This window comes from Miscanthus floridulus, chromosome 8, assembly GCF_019320115.1.
Source record: "Miscanthus floridulus cultivar M001 chromosome 8, ASM1932011v1, whole genome shotgun sequence".
Lineage (NCBI taxonomy): Eukaryota > Viridiplantae > Streptophyta > Magnoliopsida > Poales > Poaceae > Miscanthus > Miscanthus floridulus.
The window spans coordinates 201,299,264-201,323,032 of NC_089587.1; the positions used below are offsets into that span (position 1 = coordinate 201,299,264).

The window sequence follows — 23,769 nt, forward strand, 5'->3', positions numbered from 1 at the left end:
CTGATTTTGCTGCTCGGCAGCGAGATCATGTAGAAGTAAGAATGAAATACAATCTTGATCGTAAGAAGTGAGACATTTCAAACCGCAAGTGCTTGATGGTGGCTAAGTCCACTATTTCAGATGCAATAAGAGGATCAATCCCAGATTGTGACACCGCCACTGAGTATCTCAAAAAAGTGGAGAGTCAGTTTAGTGGCTTTTCAAAGGCTTGTGCAAGCACCATGATCAAGAAGTTATTCAATGAGAAATACTCTGGTGGAGGGATAAGAGAGCACATATTGAAGATGAGCAACACGACATCCAAGCTCAAGCCAATGGATTTGAGGTTCATAGATGAGTTCCTGATTCATTTGATTTTTGTTTCTTTGCCTAAAGAGTATGAAACTTTTGTTGTTAATTACAACATGCAGCCCAATAAATAGGACATTAAGAAGCTCATTGCCATGTGTGTGCAAGAAGATGAGAGGCTTAAAAGCTCACATGGTGACTTTGCTAACCATATGAAGGACTATAAAAATAAGAACTTTAACAAGAATGCTAAACCTCAAGGAAAAGCTCCTCAGAATGATCACCATCAGAAGAACAACAATGTCCAAGTTGACAAGGATCAATGCAAATGGTGTAAGAAGTATGAACATTACTAGAAGGACTATCTAGATTTTCTGAAGAGAGGTGAGGACACTATTGCATTCATAGATGAGTCTTTATATTTAAGTTATTCAAAATCTACTTGGTGGATTGACTCATGTGTAACTATTCATGTTGCAAATTCATTACAGGGATTCCATACGAGGAGGACCCTGCAAAGAGAAGAAAGAAGAATTAAAATAGCAAATAGAGTTGAAGCTGAACTTAAAGTCATTGGAGATCTCTCTCTAGAATTAGATGATGGTTTTGTACTTTAGCTTTCAGATATCTTTTATGTACCCTCTTTGCGTAGAAATTTGATGAGTGTTTCACGCCTAGACGATGATGGATATGATTGTCATTTTGGTAATGGCAAATGTCAGATTGTGTTTAATAATAAGTGTGTTGGTCTTGCCTCCGACAAGACAAGCTTTATTTGTTATCACTTTCTAAGAATGTGAATGTTGTGGGCACTAAAAATGAGAATGCCTCCTCGTCTATGAATGCAAGAAATAAGCGGAAGAGAGTTCATGATGTATCATCGAAATTATGGCACTGTCGTTTATGCCATATTTCGAGGGGAAGAATAGAGCGATTGATTAAGAAATCAATTCTTCTGCCATTAGAATTTTCAGATTTAGAACAATGCATTGATTGCATAAAAAGAAAGTGTGTTAAGAAAATAAAGAAAGATGGCAAACGAAGCGTATGAATTTTAGAAATAATTCACACAGACATCTGTGATCCTTTTCCTGTGAAGAGTGTGGATGGTTATGGTTCATTTATAACATTCACAGATGATTATTCTCATTATGTCTATATTTATCCAATTAAGGAAAGATCAGAAGCATTGGATAAATTTAAGATATTTAAGGTTGAAGTAGAAAATCAGCACAATTTAAAGATTAAGATAGTAAGATCTGACCATGAGGGAAGTACTACGGTCGACACACCCCATATGGCCAAGTTCCTAGACCTTTTGTAAGATTCTTATAGGAAAATGGCATAGTTGCCCAGTACTCTACACCAGACGAGCCTCAACAGAATGGAATAGCTGAAAGACGCAACCGTACCTTAATGGATATGGTGAGAAGTATGATAAGTTACTCTACTCTACTGATAAGTTTATGGATAGAGGCATTAAAACCCGTAATTTATATTCTTAATCGAGTGTCAAGCAAGTCGGTGCCCAAAACAGCATATGAGTTGTGGACAGGAAAGGAACCCTCACTTAACCTAGAGGAGAAGCGGGTACATGTGCCTACTCCGATAGTTCAGGAGCCATTCTTCATGCTATCTGTTGTTGCTGCACCAACAGTGCAAGACTCTGTAGTAACGACACTTGTTGTTAGTTCTCCCGTGGTGACAATGAATAAACATGAGGAACCTATCCTTTAGGATCCTGCAGAACCCGTTGTCAAACATGAGGAAGAGTAACAATAGCCTCATATAGAACAAGCGTCAATTAATAAGGCCCCTAGAAGATCTCAAAGAGTCAAGAAACTAGCCATTCCGGATGACTACGAAGTATATGAATGCGAAGAATTTCAAATGGAGGGTGATCCCACCTCATTTGAAGAAGCCATGAGAAGCGCTCACTCATCAAAGTGGCTTGAAGCCATGCAAGATGAAATGAGATTAATGAATACCAACGGTATTTGGGACTTAGAAACAATTCCTAAATGAGCCAAGACAGCAGGCTGTAAATGGGTCTACAAAACTAAATATGACTCCAAAGGGAATGTAGAAAGATTTAAAGCGTGACTTGTGGCGAAAGGCTTCACGCAAAGAGAAGACATAGATTACAATGAGATATTTTCTCCAGTCTCATGTAAGGATTCTTTTAGAATTATAATAGCGCTTGTAGCATATTACGATTTAGAATTACATCAGATGGATGTAAAGACGACGTTCCTAAATGGGGATTTGAAGAAAAATGTTTACATGGCGTAGCCAAAAAGTTTTGTTGTGGAAGAAAAAGAACGTATGGGATGTCGTATGAAGAAATCCATTTATGGATTAAAACAAGCATCAAGATAGTGATATTTAAAGTTTAATAGTACAATAAGAAAGTTTAGGTTTCAAAAAAATATAGAGGACAATTGCTTTTATGCAAAGTTCAACAATGGGAAATACATTTTTCTAATCTTGTATGTGGATGACATCTTGCTCGCTAGTAGTGATGTTAATCTACTACTAGAAATAAAGAAGTTCTTATCCTCGAATTTTAATATGAAGGATCTCGGTGAAGCTTCGTTCGTTCTAGGAATAGAGATTCACTGAGATAGAAGAAAGAGAGTTTTAGAATTATCACAAAAGACATACTTAGAAAAGGTTCTAAAGAAATGCAGTATGCAAAATTGTAAGCCTTCATCTGCTCCCATAGTCAAGGGCGATAGATTTGAAGAATTCCAATATCTCAGGAACCAATATGAGATCGATCAAATAAAAGTGGTTCCATATGCTTCAGCTATCGAAAGTTTACAGTATGCTCAAGTGTGTACACGCCCTGACTTAGTGTTTGTTACCGGGTTACTCGGCAGATATCAGAGTAATCCAGGAATAGAACACTGGAGTCTGGTAAAGAAAGTTTTGCGTTACTTGCAAGGCACAAAAGGCCTCATGCTAACGTACAGAAGATCTGATTCTCTACACATAGAGGGATATACAGATTCAGATTATACGAGAGATGATCGAAAGTCCACGTCAGGATATATATTTACTCTCGTATGAGGAGCTATATCGTGAAAAAGTTTAAAGTAGAACATCACTACATCGCCTATGATTTATGCCAAATTTGTAGCGTATTATGAGGCCACGAGGCAGGTAAATTGGTTGAAAAAAATTATGCCCGGATTAAAAATGTTAGATAACATACATAAGCCACTCAAGTTATACTGCGATAATAATCCAGCAGTATATTATACTCACAACAATAAGTCAAGTGGTGCTGCCAAACACATTGACATAAAGTATTATGTCATGAAAGACAAACTCTGGGATCATATAATTAGTCTTGAGCACATAAATACAAAAAAGATGCTTGTGGATCCGCTTACAAAAGGCTTACCACACAACGTGTTCAGAGAACACTTAGCCGGCACGGGTTTAAGGGAAAGCCTATGATTCCTGAACAATAAGGGTCCAGTTGAGAATCTGTTTGAAAACAGAGAGGTGTGTTGTAGTTGTTAATCCAATGGTACTAACTGTTATGACGAGACACGCTCTATGCGCTAATCTGTGATGGAATGGGAAAAAGAGAAAAGGATTTTAAGTTTAAGTCATAAGGTGAGATCAAGGGGGAGAATGTTAGGTTGATCTTCTCTCGGCTTGGTCCAACGATCGAGTCGGGGCCTTGATCCGCGCCCTGATCGGGGACGCCCAACCGTTCCATGGTTGGTGGGCCCCCATCGTGCAGCGCAATATAAAGGAGGTGGGAGGCCGGGGCTCGTGTCACGAGGTTCACCTGAGCCGCATTTTTTTCCACCTACAGTCCTAACCCTAATCCGATATAAGATGGAGGCGCTGAAGCGACGGGAAGCTCCACTGATGTCTTCACCGTCGCCTCTGCGCCACCACTACACTGCGACCGATCTCAACGCTGTGACCACGACTCCACCGACCCGAACCGTATCACCTTCGCCATGGCTACGTCGAGCTCATCCTCCAAGCCCGCGGATGGCCGGTGACATCTCATCTCCCTTCCTCTCTCTCTAGATCATGTTCTAGAAAGTTTTCATCTTGTATGTAAGGTTGTATCCGTAGACTATGTCTAGGTGATCCACTAAGTTTATCACTTAGGTCCATGGTTTTAGTTGGACTCGGTAACGATTCAACTGTACACGAATTGGGGTTTGCGTTCGACGGGATCGGGCTGAAGCCTGTGATCCGTATCCCCGACGCGGCGACGCAAGAATATTTGTTAGCTTTAGCTACACCGATCGGCGATCACACATAAAGAGTAAGATTTCGTAGCTGACTAACCCTAGCTCACTCGGGTGAGCAGAGACGTAGTGAGCAGAGACGTACCGGAGCTTACTCGCCGTAGCCGTCTCCCGTCTGAGCATCCCCCTCCCTGCCCCCGCGAAGCCTGCTTCCCTTGGCGCGACCGGTGACGCCTCCCCCATGGCGGCGTCTGGCGCCCCATCAGCCACCTCCCGCCGCCTTCCTTCCCCCAACCAATCCCGTCGCGATGAAACTGCTAACCGGTGTATGGCCCAGTTTGGATTTCGGGATTTTTCGTTTCATCGTCCGAGCTCCAGGCGTTCGATTTTGGGTGGCCGGGATTGCTGCCCGGCGGACAGCTCGCCGTGCAATAATAGATCGTGCACAGTATTTTGAGGGAAACTGGCTCATTTCGGCTTCTGCCTGTTACATGTCGTTCAGATGGTACAAGCCCAAATTTTACATGTGGTCAGACTATCGACACACACAACCCTCTGAGATCCAGTCATCCAGGTTGGCACAGTCTGCCACTGGCCCCTGGATCTCTCAAATTGGAGCAAAATTACACAATCACACAGTGAACTAAAGTGGAATATGAGTACAGATTTGCCTATATACGACGCGTATATACCGAGGAGTAAGAACCAGCGTTGCTCATCCATTTCTGGAAAACTGGTTACCTGCTTCTGCAGAGCATGTGCAGCCATATCAGCAGCAGCTCATCATGAAACCGGAGCAAAACTAGCAAACATCCAAAACGTGTCTCGTGAGTCCTGACACCGAGGCTTCAGCTCCTGTCATAAGCACAGCCTCGTCAGCTCGCCGTCGGCCTCCTCTCCGGGCGCCACCGGCCGCGGCGCCTCGCTCTCGGCCGCGCACCGCTTGTACGGCACGAACCCTCTCCCGCAGAAGGAAGCCGAGCTGGCGCACTTGGTCAGCCGCGGGACGGCGGCAGCCCGCCGCAGCGCCGCGTAGCCGTCGCTGGTAGTGTTTTCTTGCCCGGGACCGTGGCGGGACGACTCCGCGGGGTCCGAGTTCTGCGCCGCCGACGCGGCCGGCACGGCGGCGGCGCTGGAGGCCGCCATGTTCGAACCTGTCAGCGACCCTTCCCTCTGCGCGCGTCTGTGATCCAGAAGCTCTGAAGCCTGCTGTTGCTGCTGGTGCTCCTGAGCTGAAGAAGCCACCGCCTGCGGGTAGAACACCGCGCACGGCAGGCTCCCGTTGTAGCCGAACCACGGCACGACGGGTTGCGCCGCGAAGCCGTCGGGCTGGGGAACCAAGTACATGAGCTGCTGCACCTGGACGCTGCCCTGCCACAGATTCCAGGGGCTCGTCGCTCCTGCGGCACCGATAGGATTTCCGTTTCTGGTTGCCTGGACAGCGCTCGCAGGTGAAGAGTCCGTTTTCAGGTCTTCCACCACGACTTTCTTTCCGAACAGCTTGAAGATTGGAGCTTCTGATCCCACTTCGTTTGCATCACCGAGCACCTGAAATCCACGTTCAAGAAACATGTGAGAAATCGCAGGTGCCAATTCTTTTGAATCAGATCACACTGTTTTCGTTTGCATCACCGAGCACCTGAAACCCAACCGCAAAATTTAAAATGGTCCAGAGATATCTACAAATCTGTCTTGACACTCGAAAGTGATTCCAGAATAATTACTTTCGCCGCGTAGTCTTATCTGAAAGAGAGATGTCCAGCCTCGGTATTGGATGTCGCTAAATTGAAAGATTTTTATTTTATTGCTTTCGAGTCGAGCAATAAAAATGGAAAGAACATGTGCTAGGCTTCACAATCACCACTTTACCATTACCATGTCTGCTGCAGTGCTGCCTAATTGCCCAAGAACGAAACAACCAAAGAACATACTCTGTACCTTGGTGGTGTATGGCGCTGTCGTCCTCGGTGATGCGCAGGCGTCCTCTCCGTCCACCGACGAGGCCAGCGAGCCGCCGCCGTTGCCACGCTCATCGGAACCGGCAGCTGACAGGGCCGGCGACCTGCTGGCGCTCGAACTGTTCGCGAACACGCTGCCCAGCCCCTCCTCCGCTCGTAACACCGTGTGCGCCGAGGTAAGCACCGACGTTGGCGACCCTTCTTCATCCTGGTCGCGCAGGGGCGGCGGCTTCTCCAGCTGCTTGAACTCCGGCGCGGGCTTCTTGGCCGCGGCGTCCACTTTGCGCGGGTAAGGGTGCGCCGGCTTCCTCTTGGGGCGCGGCGGCGGGATCTGGATCGCCGGCGCGACGCCCGCGGAGGCGTTGCTTCCTGTTCCTGACGATGATTCTCGGACCACCTGCAGCACACGACGCAAGCAATTCCGACATCAGAAAAGGTGTAAGCATGCACGTCGCCGATCGTCGTCTGCTCTACTAACATAGTATGGACGATTGGGGTGACTTACTTGGGCGTTGAGTCAAGTAGTGACACACAACCACCCATCGTTTTGTTTTGTTTTTGGTTCGTGGCAGAGATGAAAGAATTCGTTTTGTTTACGCTGGAGCTGGGAGAGAGAGGCGAATGGTTACACGACCGACCTTGGTGAAGAACTTCTGCGCGTGGCTCCGGATTTGCACGGCGGTCTTGGTGCCGATGTGCTCTGCACGCACGCACGCACGAACAGAGAAGAAGAGCGTGAGCGCTTCTCCTCGTCCTGACTGGAAGAACGAACGACCGCGCGCGGGGGGAGAGAGAGAAAGGCCGGCCGGTGCGTACCTTGTATGCGGCGCCAGGCGCGACCGTGCAGCTGCAGGGCCTCAAGAAACCGCCGGTGCTCGTCCTCCGTCCACTTCTCCCGCTGCTTCGTGATCGTGTACGGCTTCCGCGCCTGGTCGGTCAGGCAAGCGTGGAAGAAACAGAGTGAGAACACGCAGGATGGCACAGATTCTGCGGCGACGCGGCCGGGATTCGCCGCTGCTGTACCTTGGGCACGTGCTCCTCCCCTGACAAATCCATGTCGCGGGGATCCAGAGGGTGATGCACGGCGGTTCCACCGCCCGCTCGATCGGCAACGGCGGTCTCGTCGGTTGCCACCGGAAATTGCTGTGGACAACGGGGGAAACATCCAAAATTCAGGGCCCAAGAAGGCGATAACACCATTCAAACCAATCGCCTCGAGTGAATTTCACCCTGAAACGATCTCTCCAAGACAAGGGAAGAAGATCACAAATATTACCTCCAAAGAGGCCATCTCCATCCAGTGCTGGAGTCAAGACCAAACTTCCCGAAACCAATCCGACCCAAGCCGCCCCCGAGGTCGCCACCTTCCAATACCTCAGGCTTCTCAAACCTGCGCAAGGAGGAGGAGGAGAGGGCGAGAAGCGAAGGAGGCGAACGTTTTACGTAGGCCCGGTTTGCACTGGTGGAGATGGGAGAAGACAAGAGGAGAGAGGCGTCGGGAGAAAAAGAGCATGGGCAAGCTCTCCACGTCGGATGGGATTTTTCCACTTTCCCCGCTCTTTTTCTCCCACCTTCCCTTCTCGTGGCTGCGATTTTCTCGGCTCTTTTTTCTCGGTCGCGGCGGGAATAATCCACCAATCCGGTGGGGAATTGAATCGAGGAAGGAGAGGGTTCGGGAGGCCGCTGGTTCTCGTGGCTCTGGCTGCTCCTCCGGCCCCCGTCGCTATCATGCGTTGCGAATGCTTCCCTCGCCCGGCCGGGGCCTCCAAAATTAATAATCGCTCGGGCGTGGCGAATGGCGATAGCAGCCTCAAAATTAGGCTCGATGACTATGCTGCAAAGGCGGGTGAGGGTCGATGCACGTTTGGGCAGTGCTTCAGTTAGCTGTTCCATGATCGAACCTGGTCTCTATACACCCGGTTCAATACCCGCTCTCTGCGTGTCTGGCTCCCAAAGTCACGTGGATGCAGTTCAGTAGATGACTCGAATCACGAAAGCCATGCAGTGTGGATTGAGGAGAAGAAAGCTAGGAGTACTCATCATTAATCAATACGAAGAGGAAGGAAACAAAAAAAAAACTATCCCCTGCCTCTAACAATTTGTGGCCAAAACAATCGCGGAAATATCCCAGCCTCTCAATTTGGAGCGACAGGAGCGTGGTGTGGACGCTTGGACGGATAAAAAAGTGCGGATCGGATAAAGCGGAGCATACTGCAGGTGCGCTTTATGACACGTCACGCAACACCAAGCCGGAAGCCGCGGTCGTCCCCGGGGCCCGTTCTGACACGCGGCGAGCCTCCTAGAAGCAGCAAGGCTCTGGCCACAAGTGGACAGCTCCAAGCCACAAGAACCCCCGGGTTGGCGCCACAAAATGCACGAAATCTCCTGGCCACATGTTTCCAGGGGGGTGGGGGTGGGGGGGACCCGCCTCCGTCGTCGCGGCGGATGGGGTAAACTTGCACTCCGAAAAGAAAGCGTTTTTAAGGAGTCGAATAATTTAAATACGATCAAATTATATAAAAATGTACTAACACATAATACAAAATAAGCATCTTTAAACTAATTACATAGTATACCTTTAAATAAATTTATTTAAAGATATAAATACTAACACTATTTACGATAAATTTAGTCAATCTTGAGCTAATTTGAATGGCATGAACCCTATGATTACACCTTTTTGCACCTTTTTGGGACCGAGAGGGTAGATAGATGTCTTAAAGTACATAGTAGAGATCATGTTAGCATATGAGGTCATTAAAAAAAATTTCTAAATTTCCAATTTCACAATTTGTGAATTAAAAGATTTTTTGCTACTCTAAATCGTTTCAAATAAAAACTTATCAACTACAAAGTTGTTGGTCTCATTAAGCTTTACAATTTTGATGTAAAATTCATCTTCATCCATCTTTATATAAAAAATATTAATTCTTTTAGATATAATAACATTAAAGTTTATGGTATAACTGTCGGGGACATAGTAGTTACTTTTAATTTCTCACCCTCATCTACTCCTAAAATTATTTAGTAACTATCGGCCTGTTCGCTGGTTAGTTTCTGGGCTGGTTTGGACTGGCCGGTGCTAGTTTATTGTGAGAGGAAAACACTGTTGGTTGGCTAGTTTAGGCTGGCTGAAACCAACAAGCGAACAGGCTGTATGTCTAAGAGCCTTTTGTCACGATTAAAAAGTTTCAACATTCTTCTTTTTATTTTGTTCATCAAGCAAAGAGAAATGAGCTTTTTCAAGCTTTTTGTGAGCTTTGCCAAGCTTCTCATTGGCTTCCTCTAGCCTCTCATGAGATGCATTGAGCTCATCAAATACTTGCTTAAGAGCTTTTAGTTCCTTACGCAGGCTTTTGCATTCTCTTCTTTTGATGTCAAAGTGTTCTCTAGCATCCTCTAGCATGTCAAATAATTCATCTTTGGTGGGTTCATCATCATCACTATCATTATCATGGTTATTTTCATTTTCATGTTCTTCATCGCTTTCATCATCACTATTTTGTACCTTAGTGGCCTTAGCCGTGAAGCATGATGAAGATTCGAAGAGAGAAGGCTTCTCATTGATGGTAATGCTTGCAAATGCCTTCTTCTTGGTGGTTTTGTCATCATCACTATCATCATCATCACTTGAGGAAGCATCACTATCCTAAGTGACCACATATGAACCACCCTTCTTCTTCTTGAATGTCATCTTGTCCTTCTTCTCTTTCTTTTTCTTCCTGTCCTTCTTCTTGTTCTTCTTATTGTCATCATCATTGTCGCTATTGTATGGGCATTGAGCAACAAGATAATCTTTACTTCCATACTTGAAGCACCTTCTTGACTCTTCTTTGTTCTTGGATGAAGACTTCTTTCTTCTAGTATGATAGCCCTTCTTCACCATGAACTTGCCAAATCTCTTGATAAATAGAGCCATTTTCTCATCATCGTCATCATCCCAAGATTCATCTTTTCACTTGATGTTTCTTGTTTAGCTTTTCCTTTGGATGATGTGGCCTTGAATGCCACACTCTTCTTCTTCTCATCTTTCTTATCATCTTTCTTCTTCTTCTTTTCTTCTTTCTCATCTTTATCTCTATGTGTATCATCGGTCATGATGTCTCCCAACACTTGGTTTGGTGTCATGGTGTCCAAACCACTCCTTACTAGAATAGTGACCAATATGCCAAATCTTAAAGGTAAGCATCTCAAAAACTTATGGGAGAAGTCCTTGTCCTTCACCTCTTCTCCAAGTGCTTTGAGATAATTGATAAGCACTTAAAGCCTATAAAACATCTCCGGCACACTCTCATCCTCCTTCATCTTGAAGCTTGCAAACTTCTCCTTGAGAATGTAAGCCTTTGCACCTTTCACGGCTTGAGTGCCCTCAAATGATTCTTCCAACTTCTTCCAAGCCTCATGAGCCATCTTAATATTCTTGATTTGCTCAAATGTTCTCTCATCAATTGCATCATGAATAACACTTAGAGCAATGTCATTGTTTTGGAGAAGCACTTCTTCAGCCGCGGTGGGATTCTCTGAATCACCAATCTCAATTTTGGTTTCTACCACCTTCCACACCTTTCTATTGATTGACTTGATGTGTGTGGTCATTTTTGACTTCCAATAGGGATAATTTGTGCCATCAAATTGGAGTGGCTTCTTGATGTTGTTGATTTGAACCATTTTTACACCGAAGGCTGTTAAGCCTCAAATCATGGTGACCTTAGCTCTGATACCACTTGAAAGGTCCTAATGGCTAGAGGAGGGGTAAATAGCCTATTAAAAATTCTACAACAACACTTAACAAAACTGTTAGACAATCATGTGGTGAAGCAAGTGTTGCGCTAGCCTACTCAAAAAAAGGGCAAGCCACCTATCATAATTCTAGTTTAGATAGTGTCTATTCACACAATAGCTATGACACTACTCTATGTTAGTGTGCTCTCAAAGGCTAACTAAAGAGCCACACCAACCAAGTATGCAAGCTCTCACAACTAGCTATACTAAAGAGCTTGACAACTAGTTTGCGATAATGTAAAGAGAGTGATCAAGAAGATTATACCGCTGCGTAGATGAAGGAACCAATCAATCACAAGGATGAATAACAATGAAGACCAATCATCTCGGAATCAATGATGAACACAATCATTTTTTACCGAGGTTCACTTGCTTGCCGGCAAGCGAGTCCTTGTTGTGGTGATTCACTCATTTGGAGGTTCACGCGCTAATTGGCTTCACATGCCAAACCCTCAATAGGGTGCCGCACAACCAACATAAGATGAGGATCACACAAGCCATGAGCAATCCACCGGAGTACCTTTTAGCTCTCCACCAGAGAAAGGTCAAGAACCCCTCACAATCACCACGATCAGAGCCAAAGACAATCACCACCCTCCGCTCAATGATTCTCGTTGCTCCAAGCCATCTAGGTGGCAGCAACCACCAAGAGTAACAAGCAAAACCCACAGCAAAACACAAACAACAAGTGCCTCTAGATGCAAACACTCAAGCAATGCACTTGGATTCTCTCCCAATCTCATAAAGATGATGAATCAATGATGAAGATGAGTGGGAGGGCTTTGGCTAAGCTCACAAGGTTGCTATGTCAATGCAAATGGCCAAGAGTCCGAGCGTCAACCGGCCATGGGGCTTAAACAGAAGCTCCCACGAAATAGAGCTGTTGTACCCCTTCACTAGGCTGAACGCAGGGTGACCGGACGCTCCGGTCCAATCGACCGGACGCTAGCCCTCAGCGTCCGATCATATGATTCACGCCACGTGTCCCCTGCTTCAAATACTGTTCGTCGGATTTCAACGGTTATCAGTTGACCGGACGCTCCGCTACAACTGACCAGACTCTGAGCCTCTAGCATCCGGTCATTTCCAGTAAGGTTCTAGAAACGTATTTTGCCGACCGGACTCGTCCGGTCATGCTTGACCGGACCCTGCCAGCGTCTGGCCAGACGATGTCTCCTCTGTGCGCCTCACGTCAACGTATGTCAGCACTGACCGGACGCACCCTACCAGCATCCGGTCATAGAGCGACCCAGCGTCCGGTTGTTTGATTGACGCTAGCATCTTCACTGATACATCTGACCAGACGTGCCGATCCAACCGTGGCCAGTGTCCGGTCACTCCCAGTGACCTCCGTCTTTTTTGTCTAGGGCGCCGGTAGCACCATCGGACTATCTGCACTCTACGGGCGGACACTCCACCGGTGGAGTTTCTTACCCTTGCACCCAAACTTCACCACCCTTGATCAAATGTGCCAACCACCAAGTGTATCACCTTGTGCACATGTGTTAGTATATTTTCACAAACATTTTCAAAGGTGTTAGCACTCCACTAGATCCTAAATGCATATGCAATGATTTAGAGCATCTAGTGGCACTTTGATAACCGTATTTCAATACGAGTTTCACCCCTTTTAATAGTATGACTATCAATCCTAAATGTGATCATACTCTCTAAGTGTCTTGATCACCAAAATAAAATAGCTCATATGGTTTATACCTTTGCCTTGAGCTTTTTATTTTTCTCTTTCTTCTTTCCAAGTCCAAGCACTTGATCATCATCATGGTATCATCATCATCATGCTATGATCTTCATTTGCTTCATTACTTAGAGTGTGCAACCTATCTCATGATCACTTGATAAACTAGGTTAGCACTTAGGGTTTCATCAATTCACCAAAACCAAACTAGAGCTTTTAGAGTTGCTGAGGATGCCCAGGCTCACTCTCTGCCTCTCCCTCACTCACTCTCGCTTTTCCTCGCTCTCTCCCTTGCTCCATGGCGCGTGCGCACAGGCACATCGAGCTCCGCCATGGCTGCCATCACGTAGGGCTCGCTGCCGCTGCTGCGAGCCTCCTCCATCCCAACTAGACTTGCCTTCGCGTTCCTCGTGCCACCCTGTGCGCGTCGCGCCTCTCCTCTAAACGCCTCCACCACCATGCGCTACTACCATCGGTGCCCACCCGACCATCGCTGCCAGCACGTTGGGCCACCGTGGTGCAAATTGTGGCTACCAGCGGATTCGTGTGGGCCCCTAGGTGCTCCATCGCCTCTTCCTCGCTGCTGGAGCTCCGCCAGCACCCTGTCCGCCGGAGCCGTTGTCGGGCTACCACATGCGCCCATGGCCAGGGAGCCACGGTCGGCCTTAGGCTAGGCCAAGGCCACCCATGGGTGCGACCCACCATTATGCGATCATGGCCCTTCCCCGCCGCTGCCGACCATTGCTCGCCAAGACTGGCCGGGCCGCCGGCCGCCTCTGCTCTACCCGACGAGGAGAAGAAGAGGAGGGACCTTGTGCAAGAATTTGAAAAAAGGGAAGGGCCTAACTGCAAAGTTGTTGACTCATATGAACAGCGCCCTGAAGGACCTGCTCGTTTAAGTCTGTTTTCGTGAAAGTTTAGGGGCCTCGGTGCAAATCTGTTTTTCTTTTATGGCTAAAACTTTGGAAAATTATAATAAATCATAGAAAAATTGTAAAATAGCAAATGAAGACTTTTTGGAATCCTTGTGAGTAGATATACCCAGTCATAATATGATATGTGTTAGTTGAAAGTTTTAGCTGTTTTTATTTATTCTTATAAAGTGCTTTAGAAATCCTTTTAAGTTTGTCGAATGCATATCTTGAGGTAGAAATGTCTTTAAAATGTGATTCTAGTTTTGGGAGTCTTATTTTATCATGTGCTAGCTAAGAAAAATATGAAACATGTTATTTGATCACTGTTTTTATGATGTTTTGATTTAATCATGATTAATGGTTAATTCTAGCTTACTTTGCTTGTTATCATCATATCTACTATTGTACTACTCCAAATGACCTAAAAATTGTATGCTAGTATACTTATATCATGTGTGATCTCTGGTTAAAATTTCATTATTTTTGGTACATGTATGACTGAGTTATGAATTTAACTTGATTAATGGTTTTAAATGGTTTATAAATAATTTATATATGAAAAATGTGAAATGTGGTTCCCTTGCCCTTTAATGGTGATATTGTGACCTAAGAAACCATAATATGGCTATATGTTTATAGAAAATGATGATTTTTAGATTTATCTTGCTTTTACATGTTTTCTTGCAATAGCAATTTATCTTTTTTATAGTAATTAAATTATAAAACCTGAGCATGTGAAATTTATACAGTAACCATGTTTTGATAACATATACCAGTCATAAAAGTCTCAGCCCCAAACTAGTTGTTCTCATATATCACTAAAATTATATATATATATATATATATATATGTTTATTAGGAGAAAGGATTAGTAAAAACATAATTGTAGATAAAGCTTGTAATTGTATTTGGTGATGCTTTGAGTGATTGGTGTTCAATAAAGTGTTGCTAAGTATGTTAGTTGTGGTTGAAGTTCTTGAATGGCTCATGTGTGCATGCTCTTTGTTAGCAAAACAAGTGAAACATCAAATTGTTACATTCTGAAATGGCTGCATGTGCATTTTCTGTTGTGATGATAACTTCATGGATCAAATGATATTTTATGTAAATATGGTGAATACAAAATTTGTATATAATTTCCTTATTTTGCTTGTCCTAAAATTTCATGATTTTAGGCCTGCTGGTGTAGGAGTTATAGATTTACAAGTTTGCTATCAGCTTTTGCATGTCCTCTGGATAGATCTGAATGTATTGTTTGGCTTATTTAAACATAGAATCACATATTAGTGATAATAGGAGAGTTGTAATGTTTTTCCTAAGATTTCTAGAATGCTTAGATAACTGCTTTTGATAGTCTAGAACTCAAGTTATTGCTGTTCAAAGTGGAATGGCAGATTCTATCCAAATCTAGACAGAGATACATTCTTGGTGTTGTTTAACCTTGTTAGCTATAGACTCATCCTAAGATGATAATAAGAAAGTTATAGATAACTTAATAAGATTTCTATAAAGTTAAGGATCATGCTTGTTGGATAAATATAACTTGAGATATGCATTTCTGAAATTACTATCAATTTTCTATCCTTAGTTGTATAAGCTCTGCTTCATGATGTATTTTGACCTTGTTATTTGTTGAATCAGCTTTTGGTGTTATCGGGGACCAATACTACGGTACCCGAAGAGGAGGGGCAAATGGTCATTATACGTTGATCCATCCAAGCAATCAAAGGTGTGACTATAGCTCCAACCGACATCTAGGTCGCGGGCTCCGCCTTGCCCGACCCCAAGGTCGTGCGATCCGCCCCGCCTGACCTCTAGGGGCAGGCTCCGCCTCGCCCGACACCAAGGCCATGGGTTCCACCTCACCCGACCTCTAAGGGCGAGCGCCGCCTCGCCCAACCCTAAGGTCATACGATCCGCCTCGCCCGACCTCTAGGGACGGGCTCTGCGTTGCCCGACACCAAGGCCGCGGGCTCCGCCTCGCCCGACCTCTAAGGGTGGGCTTTACCTCACCCAACCCTCGAGGGAGGGATCCACCTCACCCGACGTCTAAGGGCTGGCTCCGCCTTGCCCGATCCCTTGGGCATGGCTCCTAACGAAAGCTCACGCTGCCGCCAACCACTACGGGCCAGAAAGTACAACACAAGTTCAAACTTCTATCATCATGTAGGGAGCGGTCACGTCTCAACACAACCCATCCTCACGACATGTCATTCCACGGAATTCACATCACCCACAGTGATGGACACGTGGTCACTATGCTGCATACTCCCTGTACAACCGATGATCAGCATGCTGGTTCACCGCATGGCCCGCCAGGGCGGAGTGGGACGTCATGAACCGCTGATAATGCCCGAGAATGGCATCATAGGTGGATAGGCGTCCGGCATGGAGCTATCCCTATCACCACCTATTGTGTTAGCGGGACCCGCACAAAGGAAAAGAAAGGCCTAGCGACCTTGAAGGACTTTCTCTCTCTCTCTCTCGTTCTCCTCTTTTCTCCTGTTGTAACACGTGCTTTCCTTGGCCTATAAAAGGGAAAGAAGGGCATCCCATTTAGGGGCATCACACCGCATTAGATCAAAACCACTAGCATCGAACCTCGAACACATAGCCGAGCAGCAACCGAACTCTCGGTACCCATTCATTCTTTCCACTAGAGACTTGGGACTTGTCCCTCTCTCGCCCATTTGTAACCCCTACTATAGACTTTTTAGTGCTAGTAACATGGGCAGCAGCAACGAACTGGACGTAGGGACATTCCGCCCAAACCAGTATAAACCTCATGTCCTCTTAGCACACCATCCAAGCCAAAGGCGCAATATTAGAAATTTACTCATTGGTGTTTATTCGAAACACCAATAGTTGGCACGCCAGGTAGGGGCCTTTTGCGCGTCTTGACATCGACACTAGGCTTCGGATGGTGAATCACAACATTAGCTGGGTCCCAAGTGCGCACATGAGCTTTGGGGACCTAGACTTCACCATCACGATGGAGGGAGAGCCGACGCTGGCTTCCACCGTCGTCCAACCTCTCCACTCTATCGACCTTAATGCGATCACCGAGGCACTTAAGGAGCTATAGCTGCACGCACCAGAGGCCTGTGCCCCCGAGAGCGGCTGGCTCCTCAGCTTTGACTATGGAAGATTAGAGCGCTAGCTCGACATCTTCCTAGGACCTTGACCATCCCAGGAGGACCTCCACCACCTCACCTTTTCGTTTGCCAACATCTTCCTTGCTCGCCGAGAGAGAACCGCTCTTCCCAAAATACATCATCCAGAGTGCCCCGATAGTGCTCCCGTTCGGTCTACGCAACGCTGCAGAGACCTTTGGCTACCTTGTGGTTCAACACATGCCGCCTTTTCCCTACGAACGACGAGTTCATGGGGATGACCAAATATGTCGCGGAGTCTTTCCACAACCTCCTCATAGAGGAGTCGGAGTCACCCTCCGACTCTGACTCTAGCAATAGAAGCCATCACCCCTCTCATGAATGCTTCAAGGCAGGTACCTCCGAAGGACATGTCGAAAGCATCCACGAGGAGGAGGCTACCCTAATGGATGACCTCGATGACATGGTCGAGGGTGATGTAGGGGCCCCACCCTACCTGCGGGTGGAGCAGCTAAAGGCCTAGCACCAAGAGCTCAAGGAAGCGTGACTCTAGCTCAAGCAGGAATGCAGGGAGCTCGATCGTGAGATCAAGCGCCATGAAGATGGTGGGCATGCACGTGCCATGGCTTGCAACATGAACCAGATGATCATCGAGGATGATGAAGCCCCCCACACTTTGCCCGAGCAAGCCAGAACATCACTACTATGGTAGCCTTACTCCGTGGGCTTCTGGGGGCCACGATGCCAATGAGCATCGGGCCCAACATGAGATTCGCACACTGCTCGAGTGCACAACGGCGCAACAGGCCAAGAGCTCGCTGTCTCAGAGATGTGAGCTCGATGCTAGCCAGTGCACACCCTTAGAGCGACCAGACAAGGATGCATCAGTCCACTAGGAGCCGCAAGGCGACAGGCCACGCATCATGGTTTTGGTGCATGAGCGCCTTGACCGCAACCATGACGCACACAGCACCCTCGATGCCCGCAGGCATACCCGCGGTGATGCAGGGGAGGGGGCCAGCCATGGCTACCACCCTCAACGTGCAGACGTTTTGACAGCGGTGAGGACCGAAGCCTGAGCCCTGGCCTACTAGGACCTCAGACTTTTGGATGACACATCCTCAACGCCGTCTTCCCACCAAGGTATCGACCACCAACCAACATCCTAAAATACTCTAGGGAAACAAACCCTGGAGTATGGCTCGAGCATTATTGGCTTGCCTGCTAAGCCAGTGGGGTAGATAATGATGATATCATTATCCGCAACCTTCCATTGTTCCTGGTCGATTCAGCGCGGATATGGTTGGAACACCTTCCACCCAATAGAATCCAAAGTTGGGCATACCTAAAAGAGATCTTTGTGGAGAACTTCCAGGGCACGTATAAGCATCCTAGGAACCCCTAGGATCTCAAAAACTACCGACAGAAGGCTAGAGAAACCCTCCATGGGTACATCCAGTGCTTCTCCCGGTAGTGCAATGAGCTGCCTAACGTCGTCGACACTGATGTTATAGGAGCATTCCTGTCTAGGACCACCTACGAGTCCCTAGTTCACAAGCTAGGACACAAGGGCCCATGAATGACCAAGGAGCTCCTCGACATCACCACCAGCCATTCCTCAAGCGAGGAGGTGGTCAGAGCGATCTTCGACCGCCTCAAAGGTAAGGTAAAGTGGGACAAGGATGCCGGCAAGGGTGCCTCCAACTGACCCAGCAAGAAGATGAACAAGCAGCAGAGCAAGGGTTTGCTCGTGGCCGCTGCAGATCACAGAGGGGGTCGGAAGCCCGAGGAGGGCACCCCGAACCACTTCGAGAAGCTGCTCGAGGGGCCATGCCCAAACCATGCATTCCTCATCAAGCATCTATACAAAGACAGTGGTCTCATGAAGTGGTTCTTGTCCAAAGCCTCCAACACGGGGAGCATGGGAAGGACTCCGACCCAACCACGGACAATGCCGAGAGGAAAGACGACGGCTTTCTAATGCCAGATGGCTGCCTCATGATCTTTGGAGGGTCAGCAACCTACCACTCCAAATGCCATTAGAAGCTCATGCGTCACGAGGTCTATACGGCTAAGCCGGCCATGCCTACTTTCCTCCAATGGTCAGAATCTGCCATAACCTTTGATCGGACCGATCAACCAGAGAACGTCTTGTAGCCAAGGAGATATCTACTCATGGTTGACCCAATCATCAACATGAATTGGCTCTCCAAGGTACTGATGGATGGAGGCAGCAGCCTCAACATCATATATGCTGAGACCCTCGACGCCATGGGCATCGATCGATCGCGCATTCGGCCAACCGGAGCGCCTTTCCACAACATTGTACCTAGAAAACAGGCTATGCCACTAGGGCAGATCGATCTGCCCATCACCTTTGGGGATCCATCCAATTATAGGACGGAGACCCTCACCTTCACAGTGGTAGGGTTCCATGGAACCTACCACGCCATCCTGGGACGTCCATGCTACGCGAAGTTCATGGTCATCCCCAACTACACCTACCTGAATGTTGCGATCACGCCACGGCAATCATTGCATCCAAGGAGCTTACGACCATCAGGAAGGAGGCCGCCGAAGAAACACCTGACCACCAGCAGTTGGCTAGGTCTTTCGAGCCAGTGGATGGCACTGAGGAGGTCCTCATAGACCCCAGCGGCTCCAAGAGCAAGGTGGTGCGCATTGGCACTGCACTTTCCTCTGAATAGGAAAGCATACTCGCTGACTTCCTCTGTGCCAATAAAGACATCTTTGCATAGAAGCCCTCGGATATGCCAGGCATTTCGAGGGAAGTCACCGAGCATACCTTGAAGATCAAGCCAGGCTCCAAGTCGGTGAAACAACTCATGCGTCGCTTCGATGAGAGAAAGCATAGGGCCATCGCGCGAGGAGATCACAAAGCTTTTGGTGGCCGGGTTCATCAAGGAATGTACCACCCTGAGTGGTTAGCAAATCCTGTTCTTGTGCAAAAAAGATTGGGAAATGGAGGATGTGTGTTGACTATATAGGTCTCAACAAAGTGTGCCCAAAATATCCGTTCCCTTTGCCACGCATAGACCAAGTAGTCGACTCCACCTCAGGGTGTGAAACCCTTTGCTTCCTTGATGCGTACTCTGGGTATCATCAGATCATGATGAAATAGTCTAACCAGCTCACGATGTCTTTCATCACCCCATTCGGATCGTTCTGCTATGCCACAATGTTGTTCGGTCTGAAGAACGCTAGGCTATGTACCAGCGTTGTACGCTCAAGTGTTTCGGTGACCTCATCAGGCGAATCATTGAGGCCTACATAGATGACATCGTGGTCAAGTCCAAATGGGCTGATCAGGTCATAGCCAACCTTGAGCAAACCTTCACCAAACTCCAAACGAACAACATTAAGCTCAACCCTGAGAAATGTGTTTTTGGGGTCCCGAGGGGTATGCTGCTGGGTTTTATCGTCTCCGAGCGTGGCATCGAGGCCAACCTGGAGAAAATCTCAGCCATCACAAGGATAGGCCTGATTCAGAACATAAAGCGGGTACAACAAGTTACAGGGTGCCTCACCATACTCAGCCGCTTGATCTCACGCCTCGGCGAATGGGGTCTCCCCCTTTATCGGCTTCTGTAGAAGGCCAACCACTTCGAATGGATGCCCGAGGCCCAAGATGCGCTTGACATGGTCAAGTAGCTCCTGATGAAGGCCCCAATCTTGGTCCCTCCGACCGACGGAGAACCACTTCTACTCTATATTGCGACCACCACGCAAGTGGTCAGCGCCGCCTTGGTGGTGGAGCAAGAAGAAGAGGGGCATGCCCTCAAAGTACAACACCCCGTGTACTTCATTAGCGAGGTCTTGTCTGATTCCAAGACCCACTACCCCCAAATCCAAAAGCTCCTATACACCGTCCTCATCACCAAAAGGAAGCTGCACCACTACTTTGAGTCACATCCGGAGACGATCATAACGTTCTCCCCCCTTGATGAGGTCGCCCAAAACCAGGATGCCATGGGAAGGATCATGAAGTGGGCATTCGAGCTGATGGGTCAAGGCATTGCATATGTCTTCTGGACAACCATCAAGTCCTAAGTGCTGGCTGATTTTGTCATAGAGTGGATCGAGGTCCAAATGCCACCAGCGGTCGTACACCAAGAGTACTGGATGATGTACTTCAATGGATCACTGATGAAGAAAGGTGCCAGCGTAAGGCTGGTCTTTGTTTTGCCCATTAGGGGATGCATGAGGTACATGGTTCGCATCCATTTCCCCACCTCCAACAATGTAGCCAAATATGAGGTGCTTGTCAATGGCCTACGCATCGCCATCAAGCTCGGTACTTAATGTTTCGATGTCCAAGGTGACTCCTACCTGGTCATCGACCAAGTCATGAAGGAGTCAAGCTGGCACAACACCAAGATGGCTGCATACTACCGAGAAGTCCGCCAGCTAGAGGACAAGTTTGATGGCCTCGAGCTCAATCACATCCCAAGGCATCTCAATGAGGCGGCTGACTTGCTGGCGAAAGCGGCGTTTGGTCGAGAGCCAGTGCCAACAACCGTCTTCGCCAGTGATTAGCACAAGCCCTTGGTCAACTACGAGCAGCTAGAATAAGCCAATGATGGGCCACCTACCCTAGGTTTGGGGGTTGACCAACCATCAGCTCCATCCGATCCCAAAGTCATGGAGCTCGATGAGGATCCAACGACAGAGCCTGACCCTCTGGTCGACTAGAGGGCGCCTTACCTCGACTACCTCCTCCGTGAGGTGCTGTTAATGGACAAGACAGAAGCTCAGTGGCTCGCGCGTCGTGTCAAGTCCTTTGTCCTTGTTGAGGGCGAACTCTATAAGTGAAGCCACATTGGGATCCTACAACGCTGCTTCCCCACCGAACAGGGGAAGCGGTTGCTGAGTCATATCCATGGTGGGGTTTGCGGTCATCATGTCATGCCTAGAACCCTGGTCAGAAACGCGTTCCAACAGGTCTTCTACTGGCTGACCGTGGTGGCCGACACTGAGCATATCATGCGCACCTGTGAAGGGTGTTTGTATTACACTCGGTAGACCCACCTGCTAGCCCAAGCACTCTAGATGATCCCCATCACATGGCCATTCATGGTCTAGGGGCTTAATCTGGCCGGACCTCTCAAAAGAGCGCCTTGGGGATACACTCACTTGCTTGCCACCTTAGACAAGTTTACAAAGTGGATACAGGCTTAGCCAATCTCTGTGATCAAGTCTGAGCAAGGCATGTTGTTGTTCTTTCACATCGTCCATCGCTTTGGGGTCCCAAACTCCATCATCACAGACAACGGCACGTAGTTCACCAAAAAGAAGTTCATCCAATGCTGAGATGAATACCACATCTATATCGATTGAGCCACCATGGCACACCCCCGCATGAATGGGCAGGTCGAGCGCGCAAACGACATGGTCCTACAAGGCCTTAAGCCTAGAATCTTCAACCGGTTGAACAAATTTAGCGCACGATGTGTTACAGAGCTTCCCACGGTGCTCTGGAGCCTCAGGATGACCCTAGCCAGGATACCAGCTACACACCATTCTTCATGGTCTATAGTTCTAAGGCTATCCTCCCGATCGACCTTGACTATAGAGCGCCAAGGGTCAGGGTGTACGACGAATAGGGAGCCAAGGCGTCCCTTGAGGACACCATGGACCAGCTGGATGAAGCACACAATGTTGCCCTCCTCCGCTTGGCCAAGTACCAGCAGGTGTTGCGATGGTACCACAGCCATTGAGTGTGGGGTCAGGCCTTCAATGTTGGAGACATGGTCCTCCGCCTCATCTAGAGCAGCAAGGACCGCCACAAGCTCTCTCCACCGTGGGAGGGACCGTACATCATTGTGGAGGTGCTCCGGTGAGGCGCCTACAAGCTCAAAACCATCAACGATAAGGTCTTCGTCAATGCCTGGAACATCGAGCAGCTACGTCGCTTTTACCCTTAATAAACACACACTTTCTCTTATTAGTTTTACTATCGAACTCCCTGATCTTTAGTGACGCCTGACCCCTGCAACGATGAGGGGGTCGGGCCTCACTTGAGGGCTAATAAGAGCGTACCTATCTGGTAGACATTCTCTATGCCTGGCCCTTCAATTACGTTAAGACCCAGAAGCAAGGTTTATGGAAATGAACCTTGAGTATATTTGGTCAGAATGCGAGAAACCTACGCCCCCGATGGCTATGGTGCCTTTGCTCACCAGTGTGATCAAAGTTTTTCTCCACACCCTAAGCTTTTTGGCCTTAGCTATGGCAAGAGTCGGTGTGCGTCTAAGAGTATATCTACCTAGCAAATGTTTCTCTGTGTCCGACCCCCTCTCATGTTAAGACCTACGAGCTAGGGTTGCGGGAATAGGCTCTGGGTATAACTGGTCAGACTGTGAGAAACCTATGCCCTAGTGGCTACGGTGCCTTTGATCGCCAGCGTGATTAGAGTCCGTTCACCCACACCCCAAGCTTCATGGCCTCAAACAACAGAAAGGGTCGGAACACACTAACCTTTTTATACGAAAAAAGGGAGAAAGGCTAAAGAAGCTATTTAGCCATAATGAGATTTAAGAGCTTGTCCATTTATTACAAGTTCACCACCGGGCTTATCTGCCTAACTAAATTCTTGGACGGGGTGTTGTCATCCTCTCTCTCCACAGGTAAGTCTAGTCCCAAGCGGATCATACAAGTCGATCAGATGGCTTAGCCGCTGCCGAGGGACGGGTAGGGAGCAGTAGGATGCCCCATGAGGTTTATGCCAACCTCGTCATGTACGACATACCCAGTTTCCACTTGAACATAGACGGT

General features: G+C 47.6%; 1 protein-coding gene across 2 annotated transcripts; it reads right to left on the reverse strand.

Moving 5' to 3' along the window:
* Positions 1-5,146: 5,146 nt before the first annotated feature.
* Positions 5,147-8,377, reverse strand: LOC136474583 (protein CCA1-like). Of its 2 annotated transcripts, XM_066472147.1 has the most exons (6): positions 7,746-7,907; positions 7,493-7,612; positions 7,286-7,397; positions 7,108-7,169; positions 6,450-6,866; positions 5,147-6,059 (listed from the first exon to the last, which is right to left on the reverse strand). In XM_066472147.1, the coding sequence occupies exons 1-6, from the start codon at positions 7,764-7,766 to the stop codon at positions 5,370-5,372; spliced, it is 1,422 nt and encodes a 473-aa protein (XP_066328244.1). In that variant the 5' UTR covers positions 7,767-7,907; the 3' UTR covers positions 5,147-5,369. The 2 variants fall into 2 exon arrangements, with proteins under 2 accessions (XP_066328244.1, XP_066328243.1); XM_066472146.1 differs by lacking the exon at positions 7,108-7,169 and having other exon boundaries at positions 7,746-8,377.
* Positions 8,378-23,769: the final 15,392 nt, after the last annotated feature.